General features: G+C 41.1%; 1 protein-coding gene across 1 annotated transcript in view; it reads left to right on the top strand.

Moving 5' to 3' along the window:
• Nucleotides 1–17,009, top strand: part of SMCHD1 (structural maintenance of chromosomes flexible hinge domain containing 1) — a 735,404-nt gene extending 718,395 nt beyond the window's left edge. Inside the window, exons 47-48 of the mRNA XM_030213010.1 lie at nt 1,637–1,751; nt 16,746–17,009. Coding sequence (XP_030068870.1) covers nt 1,637–1,751; nt 16,746–16,842 — 212 coding nt within the window. The 3' untranslated portion in view covers nt 16,843–17,009. The remainder of the gene's footprint in view (nt 1–1,636; nt 1,752–16,745) is intronic.
• The last annotated feature ends 226 nt before the right edge of the window (nt 17,010–17,235 follow it).

Here is a 17,235-nt window from a genome sequence, read left to right on the forward strand (position 1 = left end):
TAGAGAAGGCTGGGGTTTGGTACGCCTTTTAGAACAGAGAATGGGAGGAGCAAGACTATCCAGAGCAGAGGAGAGAAGAGTACTCTAGGAAGAGATAGCCTCATTGACATACTTGGATAATATAGTGGTGGAGAAAAGTGCAAGGTTTAATAGCCTGAAGATTGAAGATTCCTAAATATATTGGTGGAGATTGGTCAGGACTGGGGGGGGGGGGGGGGGTGATCAAGTGTGAAATTTATCAGATGGTGATCAGAGAGGGGTAGCACTGAGGCGGAGAAATTGGAGAGTAAGCAGTTGTAGAAGATAAGATCAAAGCAGAGGCCATTTTAATGAGTAGGGGTAGTGGATCACAGCTGAAGATTGAATGAGGATTTTAAAGTGAGAAATTAGGAGGTATAAGAGTCAGAAGGGTCATTAGCATGAATGTTAAAATCCCCAAGAATGAGGGAAGGAGATGAAGGTTCAAGAAGGAAGGAAAGCCAGGAGTCTAGGTTAATGAGAGAGGAAGAAAAAGGACTTATCAAGGGGTCTGTAAATGACTGCTACTCGGTGAGGTAGATGAGTGAATAGACAGACAGAGTGGACTTTAATGGAAAAAAAAAAGCACTGAGACTGAGGTGGAAGAATAGGATGAAATCTACAAGCAGGTGAGAGTAGCAGCCCAATACCACCTCCACAGCCAACCAGGCAAGGTGTATGGGAGTAACCTCCCATGACACAGGGCAGCAACTGAAGCAGAGTCTTCAGGGCACAGCCAAGTCTCAGTGCAAGCAGGTCGTGGACATAGGCAAATTTATTGGAGACAGAGTGGACATTCTACAGGGCACATAGAAAGGCAGAGAAGAAGAGGAAAGGAGAGGAACAGAAATAAAATTGGAGACATTGTGGTGTGACCAGTACAAGTAGGGTGAGAGTTGATTTGGAGAACCAGGATTGGGATTGATATCCCCAGCAGAGAACAGGAAAAGGAACAAGAGAGTATGGAGAAGAGTAAGAGACGCATGGTGACAGTGGTAAGATGCACTCAGACAGAAAGGAGATGGTTGAATGAAAGGAAGAAAATGTTGAAGCTTGAGAGCTGAGAAGAAAGTAGAAGACAAAAGGGATAGGGATGGTGAGGTGATGAAAGCAGAAGGTGGGCAATGAGTGAATTCCTTTAAAAAGGCGATAAATCCTAATAAATAAATGCATAAATAAATAAATGTGGTCTTGAGGTATGCAGTAGTTTGAGAAAGAGATTGAGAAAAATCAGTATTAAGAGGAGAAAGAAAAATACAAATTGGAAATGTTTTTGAAAATTACCCTGAAAACAATTTTCAGAAAATCTCTGATACACAAAAATGGAGATAAACTAAACGGCTATTTCAAAAATAAACATGAATAAAAATCCATAAATCACAAATACTTTTGGTCAGTAACCAGATCATTGTTTAACAACTAATAATCATAGACACTTAATTTTCTATATAAGGTACTGTTTTTAAGGAGAGAAAACCTTTTATACTTTTTTTTTTTTTTAAGTGAAAACAGAAAAATCCTGTATCCAGTATAGAAGACAACCTTGAATGTACACTAAAATTAGAACCAAGGTTTCCATGAGATGACTTATCTTGCTTTTTGTTTTGTTTTGTAAAAGGCATGACTCCAAGTAGAGGTACAGATTTCAGCTTTGAACAAGCAACATTTGATATGACGAGCACTCCAATTCCTACAAAACGGATGAGAAGAGAAAGTGTAAAGAAAACATTTAGGTAAGTTTACTGTATTTTTAAATCTTATTTTGAATGGAAGATCTCAAATTCGTTCTGAATTATTCAGAATTGCTCTTAGGTATTTCTTAACATACTATAATAATTCAGAGTCCTTATTTGATTATACTGTGATCTTCACAGTGCTCCTGTATAAGACATGTATTTGCATCTTTTGACCCAAGCTAAGAACAGTGTTTGTTAGTATTTGTAGTTCTTCTTATTGATTAAAAGATCCTCCAAGCCAATTTACAGATCATCATAATACAAAAACATATACAGTTTAGGATACATGACGAGATCAGCCCAAATAACTATTTTATGTGCATGATGTTTAAATACATGCCCATCCTCCAAACAAAAATATTGAGATACAAACACTTGTTTCAGTTTAAGTAGTTCTGTATTACTAAATAAACTAACAAGGATGCCATTGACTTCTAAAAATGTGTTTCTGGTAAATTGACTGGTAGCTTGAGTTCATAAGTCTTAATTTAAGAAATATATATGCAGTTGAATAGAAATTGTATTTTGAATTCTTTGTTTATACATATGCAACAGAATAGCTAAATGTTTTATCACCTATTCTTGATTGCCCATCAAACAATCAACTCAACATAATGTACAAAGAAGAGTGTACAAGAAAAGACAAATAACATAACCACTGTATGAAACACAATTCATTATTAAGTACCGCCATGTCATTGCAAATAGGGAATAAAACAAAATTCAGTAGCAAGTTGGTGAATTGCTTTGTATTTCTGAGGTGTGACCTCATTGTACAAAATCCTCTATGAAATTACAGATGTCTTTGAAGCATTCCATGTGCTGGACCTGAGCCATAAAACTGCTATATATCCTGATATTTTTGTAACCTGTTGGTTATGTTTGCCTGTGGTCCGGGTGATCTTGGGATGCTCCGGGCTTCCAGTGGCCCACTGGCTGCATTGGTGGCCAGTGTCGTCTTCTTTTGTGGCTCTGGAGGCATTTTCAGGGCCTCCGTAGCACAGACACACTGTCCACGGCTTGCTGCAGCACTGCCCGGCCAAGGAGCACTGTTTTCTGGCCGGGCACGAGCTAGGGAATGGCCAGTATCAGCCTGTGCAGGAGGCACCGAGCATGCTCGCCCAGACCAGCACTAAGCCCAAAAAGAAGCCAGGGCCTCGATTTTTGAGGTGCCCTGGCAGGAGTTCCACGGCTACCGCAGTAAATCACAGTGGTTTGCCGTGGCTGCAGAGGGACCTCCAGGACCCGGACCAGTGGTGGAGGTCGAGTGAGGACCCTTCTGGGGCCAGGTAAGGGATCTGGTGTCCAAAGAAATTGCTTAATCTATTTTTAAAATGTATTTTTGGGTCCGCTGGGCTGGCGCTTAAGGGGTTAATTTTTGAGGGATTTTAATGGTAGTTTTGGGTCCCCGAGAACCTCTTTAGGTGTTAAATGAGAAGGTTTTAGGTTGGGCCACTTCTGAGCTTCGGATTTGTTTTTGTTTTTTTGTGTTTTGAGCAGGTGATGCTCGAGGATTTGCGTAGGGTGATGCAGAATTTTATTAGAGTGAACATCTATGATTTTATAGGAATTTTGATAAGAATTAATGACAAAAATATGTAAACATCTTTAAATGTGTGTTTAAATTTATGAAAAATGTACTGTATATGTAGCTCAGCACTAATGGTTATAGGATATTTTGATCAAATTGCATAGTAATTTTTATGGTATTTTTTCTAAATATATAACTTTTTTTAAATTTTCTATGGAGAAATTCTTTTTCAAAATGGAGACTGAAAATTGCTATTTAAGATCCTTGTTGCAAACATCCTCTGTTCTGAGCCGTGATTGGCTAGCAGAGTTCAGCTGGTGACTCAGTCACCGTCTCCCTTATGTAATCTGTAGTTAATATTATTTTGTTTACCTGAAGGGGGAGGCTTATTTCAGATGGGGGGGGGGGGGGGTTCTCAGAGCAGCCCACAAAGGCACTGAGACAAGCATATAAGATAAATTGTTTTAAAATGTTTTGATGGTTGTGTATGATTATAAGTTGTAGAGTTCAGGTGCCCAGAGGTCCTAAAGTGGTGCTGTGACCTTCTTTGAAGAAGTTTGATATGTAAAACACTTTAAATTGTGAGTTTCTCTTTGGGGGGGGGGGGGGGGGGGGGGGGTTGAGAGAGGTTTAAAAGTGCAGATTTTCACATAATTCTCCTCAAAGCATGACTATAAGGTGTTGTATGATGATAAAAGTGAAAATGAGGGGTTTCCTTGGGATAATTTTGACTTTTAACTGTTTGAGCTGTACAGGTTTGACTTTGGCAAACTCTGTTCTACAGAGTTTTGCATAGCTTGATCCTGATTGGCTGCACAGCTCACCACAGGAACCTGCTTCTGGGGAATAGTCTAGTTCCTCAAGGGAGAAGACGGACTCTGAACAGGCAGGGCAGATGTCTGAGAGTCTGGGAGGTTAAAGTGTGAGTTGAAGAAATAAATAATTTGTTTGTCTAATATATGAAGAAGTTTGGTGAGTGCAAGTGAAAACTAATGTGTTTTGGATAGACTTTAACCTTTTTGTGCCCCTTTGGTCAGAGGAAGCACTGCTCTAAAGTACAGTGTAAAGTGAATTTGTTCTGATAATTATCAGAATTACCTAGTAGTGATTTTTCATCTAACTGAAAAGATGTGAGAACTTAAAGGGAAGGGGAGAGAATTAAAATACATACATGTTCTGTGAGAACCAGGGGCGTATCTGAACTGCGGCGGTAGGGGGGGCCAGGGCCAGAGAGGGGGGGCACATTATAGCCCCCCCCCCCCCCCCCCGCCGCCGCCGCCGCCGCCATTGCCGATCCCCCTCCCCCCAGCCGCTGCCATTGCTAACCCTCCCCCTCCGTTGCTCGCCTACCTTCGCTGGCGGGGGACCCCAACCCCCGCCAGCCGAGGTCCGCGTCCTCCTGCCGCTGCCGGCTGCCTTTGGTCCTTTCATTCTTCCATTGAAGCTGGCGCCGACGAAAAAGTTTCTTTTGAATCTGACGTCGCTGCACGTTGCACGTTGTACGTGCAGGACGTCAGACTCAGAAACAATTTCTGAGTCTGACGTCCTGCACGTACAACGTGCAGCGACGTCAGACTCAAAAGAAACTTTCGTCGGCGCCAGCTTCAATGGAAGAATTAAAGGACCAAAGGCAGCCGGCAGCGGCAGGAGGACGCGGACCTCGGCTGGCGGGGGTTGGGGTCCCCCGCCAGCGAAGGTAGGCGAGCAACGGAGGGGGAGGGTTGGCAGCGGTAGGGGGGTCCAGGGCGAAATCTGCGGGGGCCCAGGCCCCTGAGGCCCCACGCAGATACGCCCCTGGTGAGAACCCTGCAAAGTGTGAACAGTTTGAGGAGCATTTTGTTTATTGTGGTATTCTATAGAGAACACTTACTGAAGTTAATCTAAATTTCATACAGAAATAAATCTGAACTGTGAAAGGGTTGAGATATGTCTCAGTTTTATACATGTGTAATTCAGAGTGTGTTTGAATTTCTGAGAATTCTGAGGTGGAGGAGGGTTGGGGTTTTTTTCTTCAGTTGCTTCATTGTCACTGGGGACAAAGTGTAGTGGATACTAGAACAGCTATATATTTTTTTGTTGTAAAACAGTAATCTTATCTTGGTGATTGCTACTATGTGTGTGAAGTGAATAGTATTTTTGAAGAAAGTCAACCAAGAAGACAACAGGTTGTTAGTGAGGTGAAACAGATCCAGTCGTCAAGTAAATAATTTGATTGTGTTCTTCTTGCTCTCAATCACAGTTACATGTATCATCTACTTTCATTTCCTCTATTTCAGTTGGCTTGCTTAATTGCAGGGCACTCCATTCTAAAACTATTATTTGTGATCTCATTCTTGACTCCAACTTAGACCTTCGCTGCCTTACAGAGACTTGTTTTGGTAAGAGGGGTTATACTTTATCAATGTCCTCCCATCAATTCCTAGCAACTATCGTCCAGTGTCTAATTTCTGCTTTTTATCCAAACTTTTGGAGAAGGTTGTTTTTCATCAATTGGTTTTTCATGTCAAACAACATCTTCTATTCTTGATGCCAGTGATGTGGTTCTTGTAGTGGATCTCTTAGCTGCCTTTGATCTTGTAGATTATGATCTTTTATTGATGCATTTAGCAGGATTTGGTTTGGGGGTGTTCTTGATTGGTTCTCTTTGTTTCTTTTAGATCATTCATTCCCAGTTCATATAGCAGGCCAAGTCTCCATAATCTTTAACCTGTTAGGTTTCCAGGGGTTCGATTCTTTCTCCTATACTGTTTAATATCTTTCTAAGTCCACTGGTTACTCTAGTCCAGGATTTCAATGTCAAGAGCATTTTATTGTGCTAATTATACTCTTTTGTTTTTCTGTACATTCCCATTGTGTCCGGATCTTCAACCATTACAGTCCCTTCTTACTGCTCTCTCTGAATGGCTCTCTGAGAATATATTGGTTTTAAATCCTGAGAAAACAGTTGCCTATTGAGTATCTGGCTCCCACCCAACATTTTCACTTGTACCAGTCCTATTTAACATCCCAATTCAGCTGTCCAGCTGCTTTTGTTATCTAGGGATAATGATTTGGGTTTTTCTTTTCATGATCAAGTATCAGGTTTTAAAATTTGGATTTCAATCTCTGTGATGCTTCCATTCTATTTGTAGCGCACTGAATCCATCGTCTCTCCGTACTTTGATTCATTCATTCCTTATGTATAGACTGGACTATAAACACTGTTTATTCCGGTCTTACCAAGTAGCAGATGTGTTGTCTTCAATCTTTACAAAACACAGCAGTCCGATTCTTTGTCAGGCAAGGAGAACAGACCCTATCATGCCTTTCTTACATTCATAATTGAATGTTAAAGATGTTTGCCTCACTATTCAAAGCTTACCATCTGTAAGCCGCATTGAGCCTGCCATGAGTGGGAAAGTGCAGGGTACAAATGTAACAACAAAAAAAAACATCCCGGCCTATTTATCCACAGTAGTTATTCCTTACACCCCAAATAGGTCTCTTCGTTCTCTGGATTCCCAGCATCTAGTTTTACCTTCACTTAAACAAGGCTGTTTTGAGTTTACTATGAATTCTTAATTCATATTATGAAGCCTTGCTTGTTGCAACCCTGAGTTGTGTTCCCTTTTTCTTTTAAGACAGCCTGGTAGGTAGAGATTAGCAGTAGTAAGAAGATAATCACCCTGCTTGTCCTCGGAGAAAACAAAATTGCTTACCTGTGGCGGGTGCTCTCCAGGGACAGCAGAATGAATATTCTTGCTGCCTGCCCTTTCCTCTTGACGTTGTTTTTTGTTAGCTATTTACTAGGTTTACCATATTTGCTCCCCCAAAAAAGAGGACACATGCCCCCCCCCACCCCCTGTCACATACCGTCCCCTCGTCACACCCCCGTAAGGGTGTCCTATCCTCCCCTCCCGTTAGCTTATTATACTACCCTGGTGGTCTAGTGACCTCTTCGGGGCAGGAAAGAGTCCCCTCTTTCCTGCCCGGAACAGCTGCAGACTGTCTTGTTCCCTCCCCTATTGGCGCCGATTCAAAATGGCTAGCGAGAGTGACCTTGCAAGACTTCTGCAGAAGTCTCGAGATGCCGCTTCAACTCTCGCCGGCCATTTGAATCGGTGCTGGGACCGGAGTCAGCAAGAAACAGTCTGCAGGCGCTCCAGGCAGGAAAGAGGGGGCTCTTTCCTGCCCTGAAGAGGTCACTAGACCACCAGGGCAGTACGGTAAGGGGAGGGGAGGATAGGACACCACTAGGCCCACCTGCCAGCCTGCCCGTTTGTCCGCAAATCCGGAGAAACGGGCAGGCTGGCAAAACCTGCCTGATTGCCCGGCCATGTCCTCAAAAAGAGGACATGTCCAGGTAAAACCGGACATATGGTAACCCTACTATTTACTAGCTGAGTGGAGGAGTGGCCTAATGGTTAGTGCATTTAGTTGAATTTTATTTAATTGTGACCCGCCTTGTGATATATGTAGGAAGGGTGGTATAGTAAGTCGAAATAAATCAACATTTCTGAGACATAGACCACAGAAGTCCACCTGGCATTGTCCTCACATTACAACTACTGGAATTGCCTTAGAAGCCCTGTCCAGCCCATTCTAAACCATCTTTCCATATATGGGACAGAGTGTAGAAGTCTGCTCAGCACTGGCTTTAGTTCTTCACAGTCAGAGTCGCTAATCTAAATACCATTGAACACAATAACACATATGCAGGCATTTAAGATTTGTTTTTTTATACCACCCATTTTCTAATTAGGGATCATCTCATGATTTTTTGAATTCCATCACCAATTTTGTTGTCTCCATGAGCCTCAGGCTTTGATCCAGACAACCTGGGTTTGATTCCCACTGCAGCTTCTTGTGACCTTGTGCAAGTCACTTAGCCCTCCATTGCCCCAGGTACAAAAACTTAGATTGTGAGCCCGCTAGGGACAGAGAAAAATACCTGAATATAATGTGTACAGTGCTGCATACGTTAGTAGCGCTATAGAAATGATTAGTAGTAGTAATTCGGCATTTTTTTTCATGGCTCCTAAGTTACAGAATTCGCTTCTGCCATATTTATGATCTGAATCCTCTTTTTATAAATTTAAAATATATCTCAAAACTTACATGTGGTTCATTTTTGGCATAATTGGTGGTGGTGTGATCCCTAATTGGCAAAGTAGCCTGGGTCTCTGTTTTAGCACTGTTCCTCTTATAGGTTTGGTTTTGTATGATTGTATGTTACTTTTCTACCTAATTTTTGGTGTTCCTTTTTATATTCTGTTAACCACAGTGACCTGCCTGTTCAGATATTGTGGTATATCAGGAGATTAACATAAACATAAACTTATCCTAAGTTTCTTCCTAAGATAGTGTCAATTTCCATCTTAATCAGTGTATCATCCTTCCAATATTTTTTCCAAGGCATCATATCCAAAAAGGTGAAAGCACACTGCACACATTGGATTGCAAGAGTGCCTTAGCCTTCTACTTGAAGCAGACTAAACCCCTTAGAAAATCCACCTAACATTTTGTTTCTTTTGACCCTAACAGGATTGGGGCTGCCATCAACAAGCACACACTAATCGGAGCAGGCTTGAGTCTTGAGAGAGTCATGTCAGAGCTATGAGGGCATCAATTGATAGCCCACTTGAGATCAGCCTCCACTGAGATTTGTAGGGCTGCAACATGGACATCTGTTCATATATTCAGTCCTATTCTAAAGGACTTGATGCAACAATAGGTTTGACCAGTCAATCCTCCACAATCTCTTTGGGGATTAGGATCCACTTCCATCCCCCTTGGGCCCCTTACTTTTCTGTTCAGGTTGTCTTACAAAAACAGAAGAGAGACCCAAAGAAAAAAGGGCTTGCTGCCACCAAAAATGCATTGGCAACTGCTGATTGCAGCACCTTGTTCAAAGTTGTTCCCCCTTTTTTTCTTTTGGAGGCAACCTTATAACTAGGGTAGTGGTCTTCAAACCCTCGAGGGCCAACAGATCAGGTTTTTAGGTATTCTTAACACACATGCGATGTGATGTAATGGAGGTAGTAGGCATGCAGATTTCTTTCATGCAGATTTATTAGGGCTATCCTGAAAACCCTAACCTGTTGGTGACCCTCAAGGACTGGGAATGAAGATCACTACGCTAGGGAGTCCTATGTAGCGAGGACTTGCTATCATGTTCTGAGAAATAATTTGTTTTTTTTCCGAGCAGCAAAACTGATGTAGATGTAGGAAGTACAATCAGGGATCCCCACTGCTAAGAGAACTTCATTGGTTGCCGGTGAGATCTCGAGTGGATTTTAAGGTGGCTTGCCTGGTTTATAAGATCATTATGGGCTTGTTGCCCTGTTTCTCATACCCAGCTATTATCTAGTAGGATAATGGCACATTTCAGTTTTTTGTTGAGGCTAGGTTTCCCTTCAGTTATAGATGTATGCCTTAAGCGCTTTCATGATAGCTTGTTCATGTATCAGTCTTGTAAGATTTGGGACAATATGCCTGTTTCCGTTCAGATTATCCACATTTATTTGATGTTTAGGAAGGCTTTTAAGTACTATTTGTTCGGCAATTATTTAGGTCATGTTTAAAATGTGGTAATATTTTCTTATGTAACCCGCTTTGATTCCATGGTTGATTTAAGCGGGATATAAGCAATGGAATTCTCTGTGGACAACAGGATAGAGGTCATCACATACCTGCCCACTTCCAAAAGGAGTTCTTTTCTTAGTTATATAGTTAGACTGAGGTGGTTCCATATGACAGCAGCAGACAGGAGGTGATGTGTGTGCTCAGTTATTTAGGTCAAAAACTTCCAGTTATTACTAAGCTGGAGTAGCGTCCCACGTAGGGCTCCATTGATGATGTTACTCATAGTTTGAGGACTTGTATCAAGCTGCCCACAGAGAACACCTTCTACATGTAAATAATTTGGTTTTACTGAGATTGTTTGTTTGTTTATTTGCTAGATGATCACCAATCCATGTTTCAGGCAAGTAATAGTAGTGAAACAGACCACCAGGGAGAGGGACTCACTGAAAACATCTTCCTTCCCTTCAGCTACATCTTAGTAGCAGCTTCACTGCTAAGCTAAACTGCTGAAAGTAGGCATGTGCTTTCTAAACGGCTTTTCTAATGGGGTCCTTAGTCTGCACCAGTTTGTTCTTTTTTTCTGTGGCAGGTTTCTAAGGAAGGAAGGTCCAGTTTTTATTTCTAAAACTCTGAATCTGTTAGGTCCCTTAAAACTAAAGGCAAATATCATTCAATCCCCTTTACAAAGCAATTCACATAGAAGTGCTAAGTGTGGAGCCATTTGCTTTCCTCTGTTGCTAGAAGCCTTTGATCTCACAGGCCTGATCTGAATTTACAACTTTAAAAAGGTCTGCTTCTTTCAGCATATTTAAAGCCTTAACCCTGCATTTGCCAACTAGTAAGATAGTGGACAATGAAATTTTGCCTAACTAATTTCTGACACAAAAAAATATGCATTGGGATCAAACATCAATCAAATATCCCAGTGGTGTGTGGGAGAGGAAATCATAACCTCCATAAACCAAAGAGAAGGCAAAAGTGCAAGAGGTCAAACACTTACATAACAGCACTTAAAAGATCACCTCATTGCCACACCAAAAGTACCCCCAGACCACCCTTGGGAACTATAGGACTAGTGAATGCCAGATCAACTGCAAAGAAATCCTCGGTGATCCACAATGCCATAAATGAACAGCATCTTGACATCCCTTGGTACCCTGATTTCATCCCATGGCTTCCAGTACCATCTTTACTCTGATGACTCTCAGATCTACATCTCCAACCCTGAAATCTCAATCTCGATCCAGGGCAAAATCTCAGCATGCTTGTCTGACATTGCTGCTTGGATGTCTCAACGCCATCTAAAGCTCAACATAACCAAAACGGAACTTATCATTTTTCCCCCTAAACCCACCTCCCCTCTTCCCCCTTTCTCTATCTCTGTTAATGGCTCTCACATGCTCCCTGTCTCCTCGGCTCGTAACCTTGGAGTCATCTTTGATTCCTCTCTCTCCTTTTCTGCCCATATTCAACAGACCGCCAAAACCTGTCGCTTCTTTATCTACAATATTAGCAAAATTCGCCCCTTCCTTTCTGAATACGCTGCCAGAACCCTTATCCACACCCTTGTCGCTTCTCGCTTGGACTATTGCAATTTACTTCTCACTGGTCTTCCGCTCAGCCATCTCTCTCCTCTCCAATCTGTCCAAAATTCTGCGGCACGACTTGTTTTCCGCCAGAATCGTTATACCCACACTAGCCTGCTCCTCAAGTCACTTCACTGGCTCCTTGTCCGCTTCCGCATTCAGTTTAAACTTCTCGTACTGACCTTTAAATGCATCCACTCTGCAGCCCCCATTACCTCTCCGCTCTCATCTCTCCCTACATTCCTCCCCGTGAACTCCGCTCACTGGACAAGTCTCTCTTGTCGTCCTCCTTCTCCTCCACTGCTAACTCCAGGCTTCGCTCCTTTTCTCTCGCGGCACCTTATGCCTGGAATAGACTTCCTGCACCTATACGTCTAGCTCCATCTCTATCTGTTTTCAAATCTAGGCTGAAAACCCACCTTTTCACTGCTGCTTTTAGTTCCTAGCCACAATTGCCCTCCCCTTGTCCCTTCCTCCCTTCTCACCCATTACTTCCCTCGCCCGTAACTGTCTTGTCTGTCTGTATTATTTAGATTGTAAGCTCTTTTGAGCAGGGACTGTCTCTTTGTATCAGGTGTTCAGCGCTGCGTGCTTCTGGTAGCACTATACAAATGCTAATAATAATAAATTGAAACCTGGCTAGATGAAAGTGGGGGTTTACCACTGGCTGAACTATGCCCAACAGGTTTCAACATCCAACATCAACCAAGACCAGGAAAATGGGGTGGAGGGGTACCAGTCTTGATTCGGGATACAATCAAACCGCAGAATATCCATCCTCCGGCTACATGAATCTGAAACTCTTTGACTACAACTTGAAGAGGAGAAACCAATCTGGCTGCTCATGGTTTACAGAGCATCTCGTAACAACACATTATCTGTGCAAGAACTCCTACGCCTGATTACTCAATTGACCCTGAATTACCCTAGGCTGGTGATCATGGGAGACTTCAATCTACACATCAAAACCCCAGATACCACCACAGCTGCCTTCTTGGATACGATGACAGCACTAGGATTTACACAGATGATCAATTCTCCAACCCACGAAAAGGGTCTTATACTAGACTTGGTATTCTATAAATGAGTGGATATCCCAGAATTCTGGGATAACAGTATTGAAATAACACTCCTATAATGGTCAGACCATTTTCTAATTAAATTCTCCCTAAGTGACCACCTAAAACAAATGGCACCTCCCAGAGTTTGGAAGGAGATCAGAAACAAAAAAAAAGCTGACCGTTGAAAATTTCCTAGAGGCCTTGGACTATCCACATGTGGATGAAAAGACAACAACAGTGTCAGAACAAGTTGACATCTGGAATACACATTTAGCCAAGACCTTAGAGAAAACAGCACCACTAAAAAAGGTCATGCCCCACTCACAAACGCTCACCTAGGTTTTCTCCAGAACTTCGGATCCTTAAACGCGAAGGACGAAAACTGGAAAGGAGATGGCGCAAATCTCACCTGGATGAAGACAGACTAAACTGTAGGAAGCACATGGCAAAGTACCGCCAAGCATTAACAGCAACCAAAAAAAACAGTATTTCTTGCAATGCATTGCACAGGCTGCCAATTCAACCAAGCAGCTGTTCAGAATAGTAAACAGCCTACTGCAGCCCCACAACAGAACCAGCCTGCCCAGTCTAAACTGAATTGCAATGATTTTGCTGCAAACTTTGCCAACAAAATTAAAAGTCTCCGCCAGGATTCACTGGCAATCCCACCTAGTCCCCAACCAGTCAACCAGGGGTGCCCAATCTCGCCCCCTCATGACAGAGACAGATGGGACACTCTTTACCCAATGACAGAGGAGAGCCTTGACAAAATCCTAAAATACCTTCAACCAACTACCTGCTCCCTCGATCCCTGCCCATCAAAGATAGTGCAGCAGGCAAGTATGGGCCTCATAGAAGTCGCCACAAAAATTGTGAACACCTCTCAGCTACCAGCGGTATTAAAAAGGGCAGTGGTCTGCCCTCTGCTGAAGAAAAACAACCTTGACCAGGACAAACTTGAAAATTACAGGCCAGTATCCAACATCCCGTTTCTAAGGAAACTCATAGAACAAACAGTCTGTGTTCAACTTAAGCACTGGTTAGAAAAGAGAAACTGGCTAGATCCATGTCAGTCTGGATTCAGTCCTGGTTATGGTACAGAAACGGTTCTTGTATCCCTACTAGATGATCTTCACAGAAACAGAGACAAGGGATTCACCTCGATATTAGTACTGCTTGATTTCTCTGTGGCTTTTGACACTGTGGATTATGATATCATACTAGCACGACTGACAGAAACAGGTATCAATGGAACAGTTCTTGCTTGGTTCAGATCCTACCTATCAGACAGGCAACAATCCATAATGTTTGCCAAGAACTCATCACCACCATGAACACTGACCTGCAGGGTACCACAAGGACCGATACTGTCACCTATTCTGTCCAATATCTACCTCAAACCACTAGCTGAGCTGATTTGGTCAATGGACACTCAGTTCTACATCTATGTGGATGATGTGCAGATACTCATACCTATTAAACATGACTTACCTACAGCCTTGAATAAACTGATTACCTGTCTAACATCAATTCAAGAAATGGGCTAAACACAACAAACTTTGCCTGAACCCAAGTAAAACCGAGCTTCTCTGGGTCCCTAACACAAGTAGATGCATACCTGACATCAAAATCCCTTTTGGGAAGTATGAACTCCCCCTGAAATCACAAGTCAGAAACCTTGCAATATAGTTAGATTCAACACTTATGCTGATTCTCCAAATCCAAGCAACCTTCAAGGGCTGCTTCTACTATTTGCGACAGCTACGCTGCCTCTCTCCTTATATTGAGAAGGTAAATCTTATCCCAGTTGTACAGGCAATGATAACATCAAGACTGGATTACTGCAATGCACTATACAATGGTCTGACTACAAAGGGCCTGCACCAGCTCCAGTTGATTCAGAATGCAGCAGCAAGACTCATAGAAGGTTGCAAGTGACATGACCATATCACACCATTTTTGCAAAAACTTCATTGGCCACCTGTACAATACATGGCTAAATTTAAAACTCTATGTCTGATCTTCAAGGCCCTGAAAGGAAATGGCCCTGAGTACCTGAAAAATAGGATGATCCTCCACACACCACCAAGGACACTAAGATCCTCCCAAAGACTTTCACTAACCACACCCTCTCTAAAAGACATTACATGATGTGATACCCGCAAGCGAGCCTTCTCCGGAGTAGCCCCCACACTCTGGTATGCACTGCCTGAAAGGCTGCACTTAGTACAAGACTATTTCTACTTCAGGAAGCAGGTGAAAGCTTGGCTCTTCAACCAGGCCTTTAATGGAAGAAGTAACTAACACGTTAGTCTCACACACACAAGGAGTAATCAGGCTGCATATACTGCAGCAGGACATGTTTATCCACTCCTACTCTTGTTGAGATAACAATTAAGCATTTCTCTGACCTCATGTGCAACTTTATTTAAATCAATCACCCTACTTTCTAACTCTTCCTACTTTCTTACCCTTCTATATGTTACATCTTTGCTTTACCCTTCGCTATCCCCTTTAATGTTTTATTACGTATTGTGTTGACATTGGAAATAGTATACCATGCCATACTTTGTATTGTTTTTGATTATTTTTACTGCTGTAATTGTCTATTGCTCATGTTTGATCTATTCTTACTGTACACCACCTTGAGTGAATTCCTTCAAGAAGGTAGTAGATAAATCCTAATAAATAAATTTAACAAAAGTTAAAGAAAAAAATCTGAAATCATTTTTGTACTCTATTTCCTTCATATTGTACAAATTTCAATTTTTGCTGGTGGACCACAAAAAAACAAAACTTTCAAACTTGGTATAGACCTTAATAGCCTGGACTCCTCAATTTGACTAGACATGCGCATAAGTGCTGCGATTACTACACATCTCTTGTGTGCATGTGCCAGGCACATTCCCATTCTTCAGCCCTAAAAGCGCCCATACAATTTGCATACCATTAGCATTGAGCATTGGGAAGTACTTTTCCAGTGCTGTTCTGTACAGTTCCGGAGTTTGGAACATCTGGCTGTTGGAAATTAAGCAGTCTAAGCTTTACTAGCAAGTGAAATATACTGGTGTTTAATGGTCTTTTTTTCTAATCATGCATATCTTGCAAGTAGAGTACAGAAGCCATGTAAAGCATTGGACTGTTTTTTATTCTATTCAAATTATATGAAATATCAAACTAATGCAGATATGTTACTAAAGGCCAATTTTCATGAGTTACGTGGAAATTAAAGGTTCACAAAAAAGTTTTTTTGTGATTTCCATTCCTGCATATTCAAATGGACGAATAGTAACTGTAATACTTTGTTTTTTATATATTTTTTTTATTTTACATTTACATATTAACATAAATGTTCAGGCAATATCCATACATAAAATAACAGGAAAATAGTCAGAAAAGAAAAATCTAAAGCTTTGTCCACATTATTTAGATCCAAGTTCCAGGAAATAAAAAAAAAACAACAGAATATAAATCATCAATAGAGCAGTAGAGAGCTTAACACTCTCAGCCGATATACAGCATAATCAATTACTAGATGCGACCAAGGTATCCCTTGTACCTTCTTTGGAATTAACAAATTCTAACAGTTTCTTCGGGTCAAAAAAGACATAATTAATTACATTTAAAGTCACTAAACACCTACAGGGGAATTTCAGCACAAAAGAACCACCTAAATTAAGAACTCTAGGTTTTATAGCCAAGACTTCTGTCCTCCTTTTTTGTGTTTCCCTCGCCAAATCTGGAAAATTTTGAATTTTTGACCCCAAGAAAACTGCATTTATATGGCGGAAATAAGGTCGAAAAATATTATTTCTATCTGGCTCAAAGGCAAAAGTCACTAAAAGGGTTGTCCTTTCCATTATTACTTCTATTTAAATCAGTTTGAGGTTGCACAGTCAAAGATCTAGAAGTTCCCGTGATATATTGGGCTCTGACTATGGATGGTCAGCCCCCAGTCGGTATTCCCAGTATTTCACTAAAGTATTTCCTCAGCATATCAAGGGCTGGAATAAGAGTTTGTTTCTTATGCTAATTGTCATGCAAACAAAATAGAGGTTTGTTTAAAAAAAGTATTTAACCAATTAAAATAGACAGTCCTCATAGATTTTGGCTACTTCCTACTGTCTGCAACTAATTATCAATGATAATGCAGAGTAAAATTTTATGACATTGAGTTTAGAAGCTTGCATGGACTTCATAATATTCGTACATGTTAGTATTAACTGGTGATTTTTGTTTGTTTATTTAGCTCAGAAGAATGGGTTTCAGCTCCTGTAAAGAAACAGCTGCTAATGCAGAGCTCCACATCAGAAACAAATGGAAGCTTGCGGAAGAGAAAGGCATAGATAAATGTATTGAAAATATGTAAATAAATTATTACAGTGATTCATTCTATATTACATATACTATAAAGATTTTTATACTAACAGATGAATTTCTGTTTCTAGAGACTGTATTTCTCATAAATAATTTGCCTGATTTTTGTATGTGTTATTATTTCTTAAATTTTTGAAGAGTTTAGAAGTTTTTGAATGTGAAATAAAGCTTCACATTTGCCCAATTTCTTAACTTTTTTTTGCCTTTGAATTGTTTTTGTCCTCCTAGTTGTTATGTTTCATCTTTAATGTAGTATATTTTTCTTCATACAGGACATTTGATGTATATATCAGCCTATAAAATAACTTGCAAACCATAATTTAGGCACAAATATCAATGAGTAAACATTTGGGGTATTTCAT

Source organism: Microcaecilia unicolor, chromosome 1, assembly GCF_901765095.1.
Source record: "Microcaecilia unicolor chromosome 1, aMicUni1.1, whole genome shotgun sequence".
NCBI lineage: Eukaryota > Metazoa > Chordata > Amphibia > Gymnophiona > Siphonopidae > Microcaecilia > Microcaecilia unicolor.